The following is a 19,706-nucleotide window of genomic DNA, read 5'->3' as shown; positions in this document are numbered from 1 at the left end:
CAGATAAATAGAGGGAGCCCTGTGAGAGATGAAACCTCCCCTTTCCAGAGCAGCAGCGGAGCAGAGCTGTACTACTGCAGCTAGATAACAGGGGGAGGGAAAAGGAGGAGGAGGTGGAAGAAGAAGAGGACACGTGACGATGTCTGTCCGTTCCCCTGGGCTCTGGATAACAGGACAGAGAGAGAGAGAGAGAGAGAGAGGGAATACAAGATGGGTTTGGCTGTTAAAGAAGGCGTGAGAGTGATGGAGAGCAGAGAGGAGGTAGAGCTTGAGGAGGAAGGAGGGAAGAGTGATGTATGGTGTGAGAGAGAGGTTTGGAGGAAGGATGGGAGGAGGAGGGAAGGCAAAGATGAAGATGGAAGAAGGGGGGGGAAGGGAGGGAGAGAGAGAGGAAAATGAGAAAGAGCAAACGCCGAAAGGAGCACGCTCAGAGGAGTGTGTGTGTGTGTGTGTGTGTGTGTGTGTGTGTGTGTGTGTGTGTGTGTGTGTGTGTGTGTGTGTGTGTGTGTGTGTGTGTGTGTGTGTGTGTGTGTGTGTGTGTGTGTGTGTGTGTGTGTGTGAGAGCAAGCGCTGCAGTAACCTGCTTTTCCCTGCTCCCTGTGATCAATCACTCAGCTCAGCCTATATAACACACACTCTGCTGTTACCTTGTGGTGCATAGACACACACACACACACACACACACACACACACACACACACACACACACTGTATTTCTGTATTTAAATACTATGCGTGGCCTATATCGCCAATTATAGTCATATTTCAAGCACATGCTGCATGAAGCTAGCATATGTTTACCATGTTTCCTCGCTGTGTGTGTGTGAGTGTTTTCTTGTATTACTATCTATGTAAGGACCAAGTGAGAGAGAAGACATGTTTGGAAGTTTCTTTTGAGGGTTCACACTTGGTTAAAGGTTGCATCGCTTGCGCAATGTAGGAAAACTCACTGCTTTATTAGATGTCCTGACTGCCTTGTTTGGAAGTTCCTAAATTTGCTAAGCACATTCATGATCCTAATGTGATAATCCCTTATGATTTAAATGACCCCGTGACCTTTGCTGTAGTGCCACCTTCAGGACAATCTCGGAACCCGTCGACGATTTCGCTTCTGGGGACAACGGCCAATGTTTCAGGACTTCCGGTGTAACCAGCAGATAACCGGACCAAGACTTGCAGCTTCGGTCGGACGACTTGAATGCAGATAAATAAAATAAAAAAAAGCTTATAAAAAGATCATCTCTAGGGTTTCGAGATAGATAAAAAGCTAAATTGTCGTCGCTCCGCCTCTTTTGGTCTCCACATGGACTGTTTACCTGCATGCAATCAAAGCCCGCTCGACCGTGATTGGTCAATACTACTTGGACTACGAATGAAAACCATTCGCTTCCGATACCAAAATCTTGCCTACAGATTCTGCATATGTGTTTATAGAGATTACCTTCGGGCAAACTGTATTTTTAGCCCCACTACTGGTAAGCCTCCAAGAATAGCTAAACCATAATTGTTTGGTTCAACACTTTCACAATGTGGTATGTAACAAACGTCGCAGCATCTTGCACCCACTACAAGGGCTTCAGACATTTAGTTTAGTTTGATTTTACGTGTTAATAGTGTCAGACTCTGTCTTTCTGGTTTTCTCTCTTTATGTGAGTCCGTTTGTGCTGTGAGAGTCGTGACTGTGTGCATGTGTATGTGCATGCATGTGTGCTGACTTCATTCCTGGCAAACACACTGGAGAGAGACGCTTGATGAGGACAAGAATTAATGAGAGAGGGGAAAAAGAGGAGAGGACACATACACACAGACAGTGACGAGTGTATTTAGTATTCAGGGATGGCGGTCCATTGATCTTCGGTGCCCTGCTGTGACGTCACACAGTAATCATTTACGGTAGAGTCTGGGCCCGTCAGTCAATGAGAGGACACCATAGACGTCCCTACCTCTAATGGATGTTCACAGACACAGTGTTCAAAAATAGACCTCTCATTTTACACATACAAAGTAGATATTTTTAAACAGTATACAACAGACTTGTACGTCTGTTTTGCAGGATGAGTGGTTCTGTCTCACTCTTTTATTACTCCTGGTGAATTTGAGCAGTAAAAAAACACACATGAAAGTATATCTTTGGAGTATCAAGCGCTCACTTCTTGTAGACTTGAAAGGTGGCTGTAGAAAGTTTGTAGTTTGCTCTTTCTTGGAAGGCAGCGGCTGTAGTTGGCAGACATGCAAACAAGCTTCATCTGAATGTCGTGTTCGACTAATTTTAATGTCGGCCTACGTGTGCACTTTCGGGCTGGATTATGTCGGACCAAAATAGAGTATTAGAGCAAAAATTATAGTCAGGATATTCATAAGTGAAAGTCTGATTGAATGAATACCTGTACCTCGGTCTGTAAGAGACTATCTGGGACCTTTTTTAAAAACCTATGTAGGAGGTGAGAGTCCTTGGATTCTAGAAATACAGTGAGCGTTGTTAAATAACTTTCTGGCGTCATCAGGGATTTATCTTTCCGAAAAATGCTTATCTTATTGACTCGATTGTTATGATAATGCTAGTATATACATAATCTCAGGGTCGGCAATGGATGTCTGGCCTAGGACGCCAAGATGGACAGAAACAGGCCTACTGACATCAAAGTGGTCATTGCCTGTTAAAACTTGGTTTAGTTTACATGCATGAGTCTTTTTTTGTCTCTTAAAGGAGAGAAGGAACAAACTGTACAGGTGAGACAGTGAAACCCCAAGGGGCATAGAAAAACATCTCGTTTCATCTCTGGGAAAAAAAAGATGGCACACTGAGTCAATAGTGTAACATCAGACGACATCAGGAACTCAACACAGAGGGAAACAGGAACCTCTGACTCACTGTGGGGACGACTCACAGCTGAGATCTGCGTCAGAAACAGGACAGGTTAGATGAAACAGGTCCTCATAAAGATATTCATCCAGCTGTATCGACTCAGACCATCAAGGTTAAAAAAAAAAGGAGTTTAAGACGAAACACATTAAGCCTCTGAAGCTGAGAAACATCATCTAACTCAGGTCACTCTCCAACGCTGCAAAGTTTAATTTAAGATTGGGAATTGGTACACACAGGTGTTACAGTAAGTACAGTACCTCCTCTGAGAAAATACCGTATGAACATTGAGCTAAGAAATGAAGTCCAGCAGGGACAGAAAAATGAGGTCGCAGGGAGAGAGAGAGAGGGAGAGAGGGAGAGGGAGAGTACCTGGTTTAAAATTGTCCCTTTGCCATCACTTCCATTATCATTATTGCTCTGCAGTCATTTACAGGCTCATCACTCTCCTATATGTTCTCCTATACCCTCCAACTCTGCGCCCTGCAGGCTATCTGCTGCACATGAACACACACTCACATAAAGGGTGTTAGGTTGCACAAGCATTGTAATGGCCGTATGTTTGATAATAGTCAATGAGCTGTTCTGATATACGAAAGCAATAGACAAGGTGGAGGTCGTCAGAATGTGAAGAGGAGGAGAGGAGTGTGTCCTCTGAGGTGTCCTGACACAGAAGTTAATGCACCTGACAAAGTGTAACATCAAGCTTACACCATGGTTGTTTACATGATGACGAAAGGGTGTTGTGTTTAAATAGACACCCAGTTTTGTAGTTTGTTTGTAGCCAGTTTAACACATAGTAAGGTTCGTTTCACCGGTGAGAGGATACCGTCTGTGAACTCACACAGGGAATAGTTTGACATGGATGGATGGGTCAACGTGGACTTGGATGAGGGAAACAACTTAACCAGGTACTTATTTTAACCCCAAATCACAATCTGTTCTCTAACATTAAACATAGGCACTGACGAATGACATACTTCATCATGTAAAGTAGCGCACAGCATAGGTTCGTTGCTCTTAGTAGCTGCAGTTAAATATACTTTGACACACTTGCTGTATTAACAGCAAGTGTAGGAAAACTTGCCTAACCTCTGTTAGTCACTACGGAACAGCCAGCCATTTTGAAACAAAACTTGTGAAATCAAGTCAGTGGTATGTCCCTTTAAACAAAATATATTTTTTGCTAAAAGCCTGCTGCAGTGTGTGGTGCTTTCTGCACACCCACACACCCAGAAATAAAGTCACAGACACAAACACACACCAACTGACACACAATGTGAGGGCAGCAGGGTGGTAAAGTTCGGCATTAAACCAGTTCATCATCACACCCACGGTGTTGACAAGCGTTTGTTCTGCTGAAGTGTCCTTTAGCAAGACACTTAATCTTTACCGGCTCCAGCTCTGCCGCTCTCTGCCTGACTCTGACCTCTGACCCCTCTGGCAGGGAAGGAAAAAAATAAACCGTAATAAGGTTTTCTCCTTCAGGAGATCAATAGATTTTACCTTTTGGGTAACATAACACCCCCTCTGGCCATACACATGACTGAACAACTGATTGTTTTGTAAACATGCTGAAGTGATCATTTCACCACTGATACACCGATAAATGTTTTGCTAGCAGACTACAGCATCAGGTCCTGTAAGCCTTACCAATGCTGATTTTTCATAATAGTTAACCTGCATTGAGCTGCACTGGAGTCGTATTGCTGGCTACCTGATGAACGTAATTCCAATATTCACTATACTTGCACCAACTTATTAGAAAAATATTTCTTTAGCCGCTGGACATTTTCTTCACCAGGTAGTCGCTAACTTTGTCTGTCTGCCATTTGTGCCGGTTTATTGTATATTGGGTAACGTTTTTGTCTAAACAGCTGCTTGATGAAGGTTGATTAGAGAAGACAGCAAGCCACACATGCTTTACGCACAAACATTCAACTACATGACACGTTACATGCACGCGAACACCCACCAACGCACTGAGAGGAAAGGCGCACACAGACAAGGACACAGGAATCCAGACGTCGTGCCCTCGCGAGGTCCAAGAGTCATGCTGGCAGGAGACGGAGGGACAGGTGGGCCAATCAGCTGGCCCAGCACAGAGAGACAGAGAGAGAGAGAGAACGAGACGAGAGGTGAATGGAAAAACTGGGGGAAGATTATAGACACAGGAAAGAATGACGTGGGTGAACAGGAGAGAGGAAAGAGACGAGTGTTGATATAATTAAAGGACAGGGATGGATGGAAGGATGGAGCCGGACTGACAAAACTCTGCTGAGAATTAAGTTACTGGTTTGAACTTATACAGCTGGGAAAATCTAGCAATACGAAGCGAAAGCAGATTTAACTTCCTTCAGTCTGTTACTGCTTTTACTGCTTTCGCGCCTTTTGACAGGAACAGTTTGAGGTTAATGTCCTCAACAACAAATTCTTTATTTCATAAAAAGGATTCTACCCCACTGATCTCACCCCAGTTTTAGTTCAAATCCAGCAATCAAGGTGCTCTTGTGCAAAAGACTTAAGCTTCGAAACCCTCCAGTGGCCAGAGGGTGTTTGCAGAAAAGCATGCACACTCAGCAAACCATCCCTAGATAAATAAAGGTTAATAAAACATATACATTATCTGATCAAAAGACAGAGGGGTGGATGGATGTAGTAAAGACATAGAGGAGAGAGAAGGAAGGACAAGACTATCCCTCCTTATCGGCCACCCTCATTTCTCCTCATCCTTCCTCCACCTGGTCGTACATGAAGTGAAATTAGAAGAAAACAGAAGCACTAAGAGAGCGATTCGAAAGGAAGGTTGGAGAAAGAAAGGAATGAAGGGAAAATAAGGGAGTACGGTTGGGGGTGGGGTTAGAGAGAGAGTCCATCAGCTGAGTGTTAGCACTCTGCTGAGATCAGCAATAATGTGAGTGCGAGAAAATGAAGAGAGGGAAGGGAAGAGGAAGGGGGAGATGAGGATGGAGAATGTGGTCAGAATGAGAGTGCTTCCATCCTGCCTCTGCCAATGAAAGCTTCAGCGACCAGGAGACGGAAAGAAGAGATAAAATGAGACGTTGAAAAAAAAAAAAGAAAGCCGTGTCTTTGATGAAGTGAGAGGGAGGGGTCTGATGACATAAGCTGGTGGGAAAGATTCCCAATCCCTGAGGTGATTGAGCCATTACAATAACCCCCTTCACCTCCAATCCTACCACCCATTTCTCTCCCGACACCCCTCTGCACCTAGCAAATGGGCTCTCCCAATAAGGGAAAGTGATTGGGGCATACCACCTTGATGGCGGAGGTCGGGGGTAGGCGGTGACATAACGGTCGTAAAGTGCTGCTTAATGTCCTGTATCTATAGGAGAGAGACAGAGGGAGAGCGGGGCTGGTGTGAGAGGTTTGGAGAGGAAAAATCATTTAGTTTTATGTACCTTCATTTTTCCTGTGAAGAGTTTACCGCCCCGACTATATCCGTGCTGCTCCGCAAACATTTGTAGACCAGCCAGACAAGTAAACTATTACTGTACAGGACTTTTACAAAGGCCAGAAAAGTAAAAAAAAAACAATGTGTAAGTCTATGTAGGGAGGAGGTCAAGGTAGATGGATGGGTCAACAAAACATTTGACTTCAACGTTTGTTTCCATCATTATTATTATTGTTGTTATTGTTGTCCCGCCGATATCGGCATCAGATCAGAAAACGCAGTTACAAAACACATTGTGTCGTTTAATTTGTTTTTCTCTTTCAACAATTTCAGGTCATTGTGCTCGTGAGCACTATCCATGTCTATGTTGTGATTCTCTCTGCTTGGTGCGTGACCCTGACATACCTTTAGCCATTATGGAGAGCGAATGAATAACTGCCAGAGCAAAAGTCAATACGTGTCGATGACAGTCAGCTGAGGGAGCTTATTATTTACATTTATGTATTTGGCAGACATCTAAGTAACCATGGTGACAATGATGGGGATGATGGAACCAGTGTTTTTCAACATGCATGATGCCATTTGTTTATTTCTTACATTATGTTCGAACATATTGTTCCAATTCCTTTACTGTGCACGGTGTCACACTGGAACATTGTCCATCACGTGTGTGTGTGTGTGTGTGTGTGTGTGTGTGTGTTTGAGGGGGGGGTTAGGGCTCAGTGGGACACACTAACGGGACAGGAGCTCACACTGTGATGACACATGGCACTCCCACACTATTTCCACACAATACACACATAAACCATGTGCACACACACACACGCACACACACACAGCTCATGCACATGTCACTGGCTGGAACATGTCCCAGTCTCTTGCATGTTGTGAGTGCATGTCTTTACTATTTTTGCCAAAGAAGCTACGCTGTGACAGCATGCATTACATACATACACACGGTCTTTGACACGGGCACATACATGTTATGTATGAGCTTATGACATCATATATGTTTTATGTGTCATTATAAGTAAATATCAGCTCATATATGCCACTACATGTCCAACATTAAAGCTACAGTAGTAAATATTGTTAGTGACGTGCAATGGTCACAGTTATTTCAACCGAAATTATAATTCAACAATATTGCCTGCTGTAGCTTTAATGTTAGTGTGTAGTGGTATGTGTAAGTCACTTAGTTGTGACCAAGCTCCACGTCCTCTGTTAATTAGTGCCAGTTTACATAAGCTGGCATCACATCAATGGAGACCTCATGTATGTGGCACTGCATTTGTTATAATGCTTAAAGGAGATCAGCAAATCTTAAAATCAAACACACACAGGTAGTCGGTGTTAAAATGCTGAAATTGAGGTTGGAGTTATAGTGGAGCCTAAATGGACTGTAATGAATGCACAGATGACTTTTTCAATTTCAGTAGATGGAAGCGATGGCTGTGTTTTGGCTTTACTTAATAAATGGTTAAACATTATTGTCAATCAGACTGATTTGATCGGTCAGAGTCAATTGGAGTTACGTTCCTGGTTAAACAGCATCCCTAAATTACTGGATTAGAACGACCCGTATCGAATCAGACACTTATATCTGATTCTATGCGTTTGTGTGTGTCTGTGTGTGTGTGTGTGTTTGTGTGCATGTTGTAAAACAACAATTTCAGTGTTCAACATACCAGCAGCAGTAGAGAAAGTGGGTCATCCATACTACCTGGGCTGCGCTGCATTTGTCACTGTCACCAAATCGTACTCTGTATGTATGTATGTGTGCTTGATGTGAGTGTATTTGTGTTCGGTAAAAGGATGCACACGTTTGGTGTGTGTGTGTGTGTGTGTGTGTGTGTGTGTGTGTGTGTGTGTGTGTGTGTGTCTGCATGCAGGGGAAGCTTGTGTGTATATACTGTATGCTTGCACCATGTACAGGAGCTGCACAGGAGCTGCTGTTAGAAAAAGGGTGTGAGGGGGTAGGTAAGGATAATGTGTGTGTGTGTGTGTGTGAGAGAGTGTGTGGGTGGGAGATGCGGGGGTTTGGAGGGGTTGAAAATCAATCGTTAGGAGACCCACTTCCCATCCCCGTTGCTGCGGCAGTGCCGAGATTCCATCAATGAGCCAGAGCTGCGTTGCCCTGGCAACGCTTATGAATGAGAGCAGGTCGGTAACCGTGGAGACTCGGCGAAGAGAGGAATCGCCGGGTTGCCATGGCAATGCCATGAACGGGGAGAGACCGGGCAAAGTGAAGGTGGCGAGTGACCTCCGAGATGTTCATCATCAGGGTCATCAATCATCATCATCATCAGTCATCATCATCATCACCACCACAGTGGTGTCCCTCTGTAGAGACAGACGGCAGGACGTCACACACTTCAGTGTTTGTAGATCTGTCTGGTAGTTTTCGACTGTTGAGCTTGTTAACGTCAACAGTGAACTGGGAACAAAATCAACTAGTGTAGCTTTGCTAGCAATGAAATATTATGAACAAATAAACAGCAATATTAATCGTTAATATTACAGCATGATAATACATACAATAATCTCACAATTCTTATATGCTTTGTGCTATATTGCTGTTATTTCACTGTTAGCATGTTATAGCACAGTTTAAAGTGTGTGTGTGAGAGAGAGAGAGAGAGACACACCTGCTTTACAGGTTGATTGTTAGGTGTTTCCCAGCAGTGAGAGCCTCTGTCATCACTGTCCAAACACCTCCTCCCTACACACAGAACATTCTCCCTCTCTTTCTCTCTTGAGTCTCTCTCTCTTTGGGGTTTCTCTCTCTCGCAGCAGTTGAATCTCACACTTTTGACACACAGGACTATCACTCTCTTTCAATCTGCTCGCTCTTCCTCTCACTCCGTGTCTCTCGAGGGATGTTTCATCAGGGACTATCATCTCCAGTGTAGTCTAATAGAATCCCTGCCACTGAATGTGCTTTTAGTAAGTTTTTGGTCACACAGCGTTTATTATTTCGAGCTTTTGAGGCAAGGATTAGCATTTAAACTGAAAATGTAAGAAAAACAGTCGTAAAAAGAAGTATATGTGCTTGTCTCAAATTACAGCGATATGTGCTGTGTTTTTATCCCAAATACTAATTCATAGCCTGCAGATGCTGGTATGCATCTTCTGACGAGACCCAGGTTAAACTGCGCTAGCTACAATGCTAGTTAGCGTTAGCAGACAATGCTAGTAAACAGTTTTTAATGTCAAACAGCCTTCACTAAAGAAATAGTTAAATTATTAGAATAATGTTACTAATAGTAATTGGAAAGTTATTTGGAAATAATTAACTAACCTACAGAGGAATGCTAACATTAATGAAACTAGCTGAGTTGTTAGCCTCAGTGATATCAAGGATCATTTTGGCATATATTTCCATTTTCTTTGGCCAAAATTGGTATGACTGCTATAATTAGCCAAATTACATATTTTCTTTTCCCCAGTATTGAAAGTTTCAAAAGTTTTTCTTCAACATGGACACAATGCCATTATTTTGTCTTCATGGTTTGCCTTATTTTCAGGTACACACAATTTATTTAAGGTTACTGTCACTGTGGCAAAAATTGGGCATTTCAAGATTATGCATTTGTTTGTAAATGTAGTAGCTTTGATTAATGCTTTCTTTTTGTCTCATTCATTCATGGTACCTCACCAGCAAAGGTCATGGTGATATATTAAATCTAATTTATGAAATAGAATAATGATAGTTGTAACAGTCGTTCCACATCCTTATTAAGCTTCTCTTGCCATGTTTCCTCCATTGTTTTCTTCCTCTCCTTCCATTTAACTCTTACCTGTTCCTCCTTTACACTCGAGTTGTTGTTCTACTGATTCCCTCTCTCCTAACACTCGTTCCCGCCCTTCCCCCTCCATCCTATCCCTCCATCCCCATCGCAACCGGCAGCACAGTCGCTGCTCCCTCTACTGGCCACCTCAGTGCACTGTGGGCAGGTTCAGTCGTTGCCAGGGGTGACTGCATCCTGGAGCTTTGGCTGTCTGGCAGAAGCGGATGGTTGCCGTCTCGCACGGATGAATATTGAAGCTCTGCGTTCGCCCCCGAATGAGGTGTAGGGGGGGGGGAAAGAATCAGTGAAATGACAAAAATAAACAGAGAGCAAAAGGAGAGAAAATGAATGACAGAGAGACCGAAAAGCAGAATAAGTGAGAGTTTAGATTCGAGATATCAAAACAGACCCTTTGCTCTTTTGCTCCATCCATCTCCTCATCTATGCATAAATCCAACTGTGAAACTGAAAATGTATCCAAAGCTTTAATGGTCCCAATGGGGAAGTACCAGTTGGAGAAGCAAATAGCAACAAGATACAGAAAGGAAAAATTCATAAAACATTAAAAATTGATTTAGAATTAGGAATATATGAAATAATGGAAGCCACAGTCTACAACAAAACTATGAAGTGAAAGTACTGTCAATTAATTAAGATTAAACATTATATTCAAAATTTTACACAATATCAATTTGTTGGCAATGTATAGGAAGAAAAATTACAACGTGAACAAAATCGAAATGGGAAATCGGCTTATAGATATTAAAATGTGCAGGAACTGTGCACCACATGTCAAACCACACCTCCAGATCACATGGTTCACACTTGTATGGTGTGTGCTCTCATTTACGCAGAGACATGTCAGACTATAATGTATATGTTCTGTTGGATCTTTACTGGACCGGAGGCTGTTTGCTTATTTTGCTGAGGTCCGGTGTTTTCAGGTCTGCAGCATGGCCTTTAGCCGTGGCAGTTAAAAAGCCATTGAGGGAATGAGGGGCTTGGCTGCCGCTACCGTGTCTGTTAATAAATGACCTCTTACTGGAATTAGCAACCAACCTGGAGAGAGATGGAGGAGGTGGGGGTGGGTGGGTGGGGGGGGGGGTGGGGGTGAAGATGAGGGAGGATAGAACAGAAAGAAGGATGGGAGGAAGAGATGTCAAAATATTCACTTTCTGTGCCCCTCTCGCTATTTTTTCAAGTTGCTTGAATCTCTATTTGTTAATTTTCTTGGCTTTTCTCTCCCCCCCCCCCTGTAGCTGCTTTTGTCTTCCTGCTTTCTCACTTTTTCATGGTTCAAATCCACAATTCATATGGCATTATCAGGAGTGCTTGATTTAAGGGACAGCTCTTCTATCTGTGGGAAAGATTTTCAAGCCTTTTGGCACAAAAAGTACTCCTCAAACAAATGCAGATGCCTACGAGATCAGTTCGCCAGGCATCTGAGGCACATGCTGTGTGACAGCAGCACCTCTTTCATAATTGCAAATGCATTTTAGGGTTCAGAAATCGGTGGGAAGAGATACGATAGTGTGAAGTGATGATGATGCTTGTGTGTGTACTCATTCTGCAGTGTAAGGGCCAGTTTTGTGTGGAAACACTGTCTGACTGAAGAGCAGATGCACATAGCACAGCTGTAGGTTGTGATGGTGGAAAAATTAAACTACAACCGTTGTATTGCACCTAATGAGGTTGTCTTTGCTTGCAGAATACACTCGGAGAGTCCCAGGCACTGATTCAACTGAACACTGAGCAACTGCCTTACAAAGACGAGGACTAAATATACACAGATTGCAAGCGCAAATTTAATGAAAGCCACAGTGCAAATCTGTCTGCTGTTTTTTATGTCAGTAAATCTCAGGCCTGCATTTGATTCGTGAAAAATGTCGAAATGAGTGAAAGGAAATGATGAAATATCTCAAATCGCAGCTTGCATGTTACAAATTAGATGAACTGGCCTCTGGTCCTCTGTCTTGTTCATGCATATATTGAAGGGTTTGCACTTCTAAATACAGTATACATATATTTAATTGAGTAAATCCGCCATTCTCAGGTTAAAGACATATTTAGCTGTAATAGAGATGAACGTCCCGTCACTAGTAACTAAACCTAAATTAAATTCAGTCGTGTGTATGGACACTAGGAAGTCTTCTCCGAGCACAGGAAGCGACCAATCAAAATCACTTTGGTATCTGATTAGTAAAGACGAATAAGCGTCACCTTTATAAAATGTCCTGGTATTGAAGTTAAAACAGCTGCCGACATACTGAATTGCAGCGAAGTGCAACTTTAAGGAAAAATGCAAAAATTAATATTGCGGAAAATATACATTGTTTTTTTTATTATCAATTGTTTTGTCTTCTAATGATGTCTGACTTAACAGGTCACAGTCTGTCCATGTATTGTGCTCCTCCCCTTCGTTTCTCTCTCTCTCTCCTCCTCATCCCCTCTCTTCGCCCCCCCCCCCCCTCGTGTTGAACAGACCCTGCCTTCTGCCCCCGTACGAGACAGAGCATGGAATTTTCCAACCTGTCTCCGGCTGGCTATACATCATGCACATATGCACACACACACACACACACTTTAGACGCATTCAGTGCTGTATGAACAGGAGATGTGTCTGAAGCCAAGTCAAAGATGGGGAATGAGGCAGCAGTGGAAAGAGCCATCATGCTGTTACTGAATTACTGACATTTTTTTATGTGTTTATATGTTTCTCCCATGTACAGTCCTCTGACTCCTCTGAGTGCTGAAGCAGCGTGTTACACGATAATGTTGCAGCTGTAAATCGAACGTCACGGGGTGCGACGAGCGTGTTTCAGCAAATTTGATGATTTTGAAAGACATAACCTGTTGAACTGTTTTCTCTCCCTCTCTCTTGCTACCTCTCTGTAGTATTTTGTCGTCAGTGGGGTCTCAGCTTGACCTGAGGACACTACGAGCCGTCAGAGTGCTACGACCACTGAAACTGGTGTCTGGGATTCCCAGTAAGTGCTGCTCTGTGTTTTTGACAATAATAACTACAGGCTCTGTCATATATTGTAAACAGTTTGGTACTACTGTATACCACCCATTGCTTTTTACACTGTTTACACCATAGCTATAGTATGTTTGACTTGAAAACAGTGCAGTCAACAATGTATTTACTAGAACCAGAGTAACAGCAGCAAATGTTAATGCATGTGTACAGTTAATGCTTCAACAAAATAACGAAATAAATGACCTCAAATCAGCTCATAATGACGTACCCGTTTGCCTTATGAATGCAGTCTACATTTTATATTCAGATGCATTATTTATTGAATATACTACAAGCTCCTCCTCTGTTTTTTTTTTTGTTTTTTTTTAATCCTCCAGGCCTGCAGGTGGTGCTCAAGTCCATCATGAAGGCTATGATCCCCCTGCTGCAGATTGGCCTGCTGTTGTTTGTGGCCATCCTCATGTTCGCCATCATCGGCCTGGAGTTCTACATGGGAAAGTTCCACACTACCTGCTTCGACGAAGTCACGCGTAAGTAGAATGAAGTCAGTCACATGAGGCCAAACTTTAGAGTTTTTAAGACTCCTCCAGTTAAGGCTTAAATCTTAAGGTGGCTCTGTCCCCTTTAGGTGTGCCATAGGCCTTTTTCATGGAAGATATTTTGACATGTCACAGCTGTAAATAATAATGATGGCTGAATTCCATTTAGCTGCTTCAGTTTTTAGTGTCCTGGTATTGCGCATGCTGGCGCACTGTCACACTTACTATGACACAGAGCCATCATTCATCTTATTAGTTAACACCTTTGCGTTTCCTACCACTGTATGTCAAATTGTCTGAAATGTAAATGGCCTTTTGAGCCACAGTGCTCAATACCAGGAGCTCTGGAGCGCCTGTTTAAAAGTTTTGCTTTCTGATCCAAAGTGAACTCGTCTCTCTTTCTGTCTCCCTCTTTGATCAGGAGAGGTAGTGGACGAATCGCCATGTGGCAAAGTGTTGCCGTCCCGGTTGTGTCCTAACGGCACAGTGTGCAGAGGTGGCTGGCTCGGACCCAACTACGGCATCACCCAGTTCGACAACATCCTGTTCGCCGTGCTCACCGTCTTCCAGTGCATCACCATGGAGGGATGGACAGACATGCTGTACTACGTAAGTTAGCCTGTCCAGTGAGTCCAAACTTTGCTTTCAACATTTAATAACATCTAGTATAGATGTCCAACCAATATGTCCCTGAGCTACAATCTCCTGTCATAAACAATAAAGTCACACGCTCACAATATAAATCGGCAAGCTAGCTAAAGCAGACATCCTTCAGAAATCTTTACACTAAATGAATTGACTGCTAACTAGACTTTACTGTACTCACATATAGTATTTACCCCAACATATATACGTTTTTATCTCTCTGTCTTATGGAGAGGCGCTAGGCTAACCAGGTAGCCAAATGGAAAAAAAGGAATTAGGCTGTTCTCAGACCGTAAAGCACATACGTCTATTGAGAAGTGTAAGGGTCTGCGTTGGTGTGGTTTGTTGCGACACATATTGGTGGCAACATAAAACACTAGCCAAGAAGTCTTGTTTGAAAAACAGATCCATATCAAATGCAGATTAGAAAGACAATACATTTCTTGCCTTGTCTTGACGATTGTGGGGTAAACGGTACAATCCTTTGCATCCCATAAAAAATATAAATAGGGTTAGTTTGTCTTTGCCTTTACGCCGTTCACGTTTCATAGTATGTACACTTGCTTGTATTTAATTGACCGACATAGTTGCTAATGTTCTTTCTGTTCTCTGAACACACTGAAGGACTCGCGGGGGTGGGTGGGTGGGTGTGGAGGTTGGTGATTGGCTTGAATTTCATTCAGCTAAATGAAGCATAAAGTAGTTTGAGATTTGATTCAAAACACCATTTATTTGTCCAAAAGCCATTTTCCATCCCCCTCTCTCTTTATCATTCTCTGTTTGACTTCCTTTATCCGTCTTCTCATCAGTCCTTTTCCTGCCTTCGGAGTCGCTCTCCTTCTCTCTCCGCCTCCGTCTCTTCCACTCTCTATTCTGGTCCGTCTCGCTCTATATTTAACATCTTTTCTGATGGATGAAGCTGACTTCCACTCTCAAACAGGCAGTCAGGAGGAAACCAATGAAAGTTTAATAGAGAACGGGCTGCTTGCACTGTACCATGCAGTATAAAATCTAACAAACGCACACAGCACTCCAGCAGCAGATAATAATCAGCTGATAGTTCCATTTAGGCATTACGCAGGTCACAGCAACACGATCTCCTCCAGTATGCTGATTGATTTTTCTGATTGTCAGCGGGGTTTGTTTAGTGAAAGAAGGAAGTGACACAGTGTCAGTCACTTTAGTTGCTGCTGACGTGCTCACCAGACACCTCGGTGCGATCAGTGTTTGTGAAAGCAGGAGATGCTGTAACGTAACACGCCGTGTTCTCCGTGTCGTCGCTTTTCTCTCGATTGAGATCTCTTTTGCGAGAGCCGAGATAAAAAAATTCAAATAATAAACAATACAGTCAGGCCACCTAAAACTGCAGCAGTATAAAGCTGACGCTATTACATGATGAAATATTTGTTAAATCATTTAGAGGAATGAGTGACTCATAAAGCTGCTGTGGATTTTCTGACCACTCGTAGCGCTTTGGAGCAATGTTTTTAGGTGCACGTGCACTTGGGCAACACAAGCAGCACAATTCACGTCCTGCTGATGGTTTCACGCTATTCCGCCGTGCGGTGGCGGCAATGTGCCAACAAAAGCAGCGAAGAAGAAGACTGCTAGCAAGCAAACATGGATGTACAATTTAAAATATTCAAAAAACAGCTTTTAGGACTCAAGGAAGGATACACAATGTGTTTTAGTGAGAAACACTGAATTTAAACAGAACTTTTGTTTTGTTTTTTTTGCAAATCCCACTGAAATGATTTGCAAAAAACAAAACAAAACAAAAGTAAAGGAAGTAGGAAGTATTTCGAGCTACAACAATGAAAGAATCGTCCCTCACCGAGGAAATGTAGTCGGTGCCTATTGGAGATAAAATGTTAGAACAAACACACATCATCAGTCGTAAAAAGAATAACAGAACATGCACATTTAGATGATCAGTAATAACACATCTGTCTCTGTGTTTTTCTCTTGCAGAGTAATGATGTGGAGGGCAGTGCCTGGAACTGGATGTACTACATCCCCCTCATCATCATCGGCTCCTTCTTCATGCTCAACCTGGTGCTGGGTGTACTCTCAGGGTATGGTCTTGCACGTGGTTAAATTTTCCCGTCCTTCTTTTTAAAATATAATACCATATACTCCCGTGTGCTTTGTGTAGTTTATATTTTGTGTCTTGTTCAATCGAAAAGGAGCAAAATAAGACAGAAATAAAATGACAAATGTGCCTACAGTGAATTTGCCAAAGAGAGAGAGCGAGTGGAGAACAGGAGCGAGTTCCTCAAGCTGAGGCGACAGCAGCAGATTGAGAGAGAGCTCAACGGATACCTGGAGTGGATCTGCAAAGCAGGTCAGTGCACACTGACAAACACACCGACACACACACTGACACACACTGCTCGTCCATGTATAGACATACTGTGTGTGTGTGAAAACCAACCAGATCCCGATGCCGTGTGCTGACATCCTGCCTTCCTGTTTTCTTTTACAGAGGAGGTGATTTTGGCTGAGGATGACGGCACAGGCAACTTTGATGGTAACTGACCTTCCTCTCTCTTCTTTAATCGCGTGTATGTGTACTGTATGCTGTAAGTGAGACAGAAGAAAAGAGTCAGGCTAATGACATTACGTATGAAGTATGAAGACAGAGCTATAGAGAGAACAGAGACAGAGAGAATCGTGCCTTCACAGTGACAGCTTGTATCATGGGAAGACATCAGATTTGTACAAATATACTATGATCCATGTCTTGTCCCCCACGTTTGTTCCTAGAGGATAAATAAGGATTCCAAAATATCTGAAATTGAAAGTAACATGTTTAGCTAACAATGCTAAGCAACTTCAGAATCGCTCAGTTAAATGTGCAAATGTGGTATTTAGCACAATACAGCTGCAAGTGACAGACTGTGGGAAGGGTGAGACAGACGGATGAAGAAACAATCCTTTTTTTTTTTCTCACGCAGGTTCGAGGCGAAGGCCGACCATCAAAACCAAAAACAACAAGACGGAGCTGCTGAACCCTGAGGAAGGAGAGGACAACATGGGAGATGCAGTAGGTAAGAAAGACAGAGGGATGGATAGGCGTATGCAGGGGAACGAGTGTTTTCTGTAGTTCATGTGTTCAGGTGAGAAGTTTCTGTTCTTTTCCAGGCAAACTGCAGTGCTTTGGTTGTTGGCTAAATATGTCTAATGTCATCTTATGTTAATGATGAGCCTTAGATCATCTGAAGTTGTGGTGCTGAGGGGTCCAAAAGAAGAAGAGGAAAATATAATTTAATCAGTCAAACTCAACTATACACTGTCATGCCCCCCCACCCCACCTCCCCTCCCCCCAGGTTTTGCCCGCTCCAGTATAAAGAGCGGGAAGGAGGGCTCCAATTACAATAAGAGGGAGCGACGACTGCGATTCTTCATCCGCAAGATAGTGAAGACGCAGGCTTTCTATTGGACGGTGCTCTGCCTGGTGGGCCTCAACACCATGTGTGTGGCTGCGGTGCATTACAACCAGCCTGAGCTGCTCTCTGACTTCCTCTGTGAGTAAACACACACATGCACCACTCCAACAGGCAGGCAGGCATCCAGCTCACCTGCAGACTGCACTTGATGTTGATGCACTCAACAATAGGAACTTTTCCAAGACAGAACAAGAGAAACTTTACGTGCTTTTCGACCCCAGAAACTCTGCTCCAGTTTTGGTTTCTAGGTTGTAGTTCCTCACACCCAAACACCTCCTGACTGGTCGAGCATTCGTTCAAAGTGGAAACAACCTTTGGCTGTCACTAGTATCAATACTAGAACTTGGAATGGGAATTAAATTTAATGTCGCTGATGTTTAAATGACAGTTATGAAGGTGACAAGTCTTAAAAAGCAATATGGAATAAAAACAATTGATAATATATAAACCTTACCTACCCGTGACATCACGTCCTTTTTTGGTGAGACAGTTTTGTTGGACTAAAAACAAATATTTTTCGTACCTTTTAGCGTTAGTAAATTCAACACCAGGTCTACATCTGAAGCCACAGTATTTTATAGTTGTCCACACACACACACACACACACACACACCTCGTCCATACCTGAATCATCTTTTTACACTTAAAATCTACTGCTTCCTCCTACACATGCAAACAACGCATTTACTTACATTTAGAACTGCTTTAAATTAATTACATTTAGAACTGCTTTAAATAGCAGAAACATGTTGGATTTTCTCTACTGACCAGAATCTAGTCCATCATCACCTTCTTTTACGTCTTCCTTTTGGTTTCAGTCCTACTTGCTCAGTTACACTTAAACTAGATGGGCAAAAGAAAATGTTTTTCATATATTTGTGTCATTGTGAGGACAGCCGGCTGTGGCAGCTTTTGGTCTGACACATAAATGAGACCTGAGACATAAATATTGAATTAAATTCAGCTTTGTGAGCAGCGCATTGTTTAACATTTGGAGTGAAAGAACACAAAGGCTTTGCTAAGAGTTGGAGCTACTCACCCGTATCAATGATATATATTCACTTTCTCCTTGTTAAGTTAAAGTAGACCTCCATTATTTCATGACTCACACACACAGAGACACCGGACCCTCGGTGGAGTCAGCTCGTTGTCTCTGGCCGCTGTCCAGTGTCATTAGCATATGAAGCTGTAACTGCTGATGGAGTCCATTCATCACCAGACTGTCATACGCTGCTGGGCTCGCACCACTATTGACTTCCACTCATCTAACTCTCTCTCTCTCTCTCTCTCTCTCTCACTCACTTCGCCATCTTTCTCTTTTGTTTCTCTCACTTTCTCTCTTTTTATCTGACTTCTCCACCTCTCTCTCTCTTGCGCTCTGTATTCCCTTCATCTACATTTCTCTTCCTCTCTTCTTTTTTCAATCCACACTTTATCTCTCCATGACCCTCTTTCATTTTCACCTTCCTCTGTCCCCCATTTAAACCACTCTCTGCTTCTGTCTCCTCCCTCTCCTCCCTCCCTCCCTCCTTTCCATCTCTCTTTCTCCTTCCTCCCTCCAGTCTATGCAGAGTTTATCTTCCTCGGTTTGTTCATGTCTGAGATGCTGATCAAGATGTATGGTCTGGGCATCCAGCCCTACTTCCACTCCTCATTCAACTGCTTCGACTGTGTGGTGAGTGCACACACACACACACACACACACACACACACACACACAGTGAAAAAAACAAATTTTGCTCATAACTGTCGGGCTTTGAGCGAAATCCAACACTCCATTTAATCAAGAGATTTGAGGAATAGATTTTTTTCTCATGTTGCTGTGAACAATGAGCAGATTCAGTGCTGTGTTTGTCACCAGTACATGTGCAATAACTGCGCATTCATTTGTCATGCTGACATTGTTGCAGAGGCTTACTGGCAAGTTCCTTCATATTATGTGCTGACATGCAGTACACGGTAAAGTGGCACCATGTAATACTGTGTTCAGTCAGCTGGCAGTGGATGGATTTTTATTTAATTTGTTT

General features: G+C 43.0%; 1 protein-coding gene across 1 annotated transcript in view; it reads left to right on the top strand.

Moving 5' to 3' along the window:
* cacna1ab (calcium channel, voltage-dependent, P/Q type, alpha 1A subunit, b) overlaps positions 1-19,706 on the top strand; it is a 134,088-nt gene that overhangs the window by 55,474 nt on the left and 58,908 nt on the right. The window contains exons 5-13 of the mRNA XM_070919141.1: positions 12,962-13,053; positions 13,424-13,576; positions 14,007-14,194; positions 16,202-16,305; positions 16,459-16,574; positions 16,716-16,760; positions 17,188-17,280; positions 17,560-17,757; positions 19,242-19,354. Coding sequence (XP_070775242.1) covers positions 12,962-13,053; positions 13,424-13,576; positions 14,007-14,194; positions 16,202-16,305; positions 16,459-16,574; positions 16,716-16,760; positions 17,188-17,280; positions 17,560-17,757; positions 19,242-19,354 — 1,102 coding nt within the window. The remainder of the gene's footprint in view (positions 1-12,961; positions 13,054-13,423; positions 13,577-14,006; positions 14,195-16,201; positions 16,306-16,458; positions 16,575-16,715; positions 16,761-17,187; positions 17,281-17,559; positions 17,758-19,241; positions 19,355-19,706) is intronic.

The sequence above is a fragment of the Enoplosus armatus genome, chromosome 2 (assembly GCF_043641665.1).
Source record: "Enoplosus armatus isolate fEnoArm2 chromosome 2, fEnoArm2.hap1, whole genome shotgun sequence".
Lineage (NCBI taxonomy): Eukaryota > Metazoa > Chordata > Actinopteri > Centrarchiformes > Enoplosidae > Enoplosus > Enoplosus armatus.
Note: the sequence above shows the minus strand (reverse complement) of the source record. Positions and strands in the feature narration are given on the sequence as shown.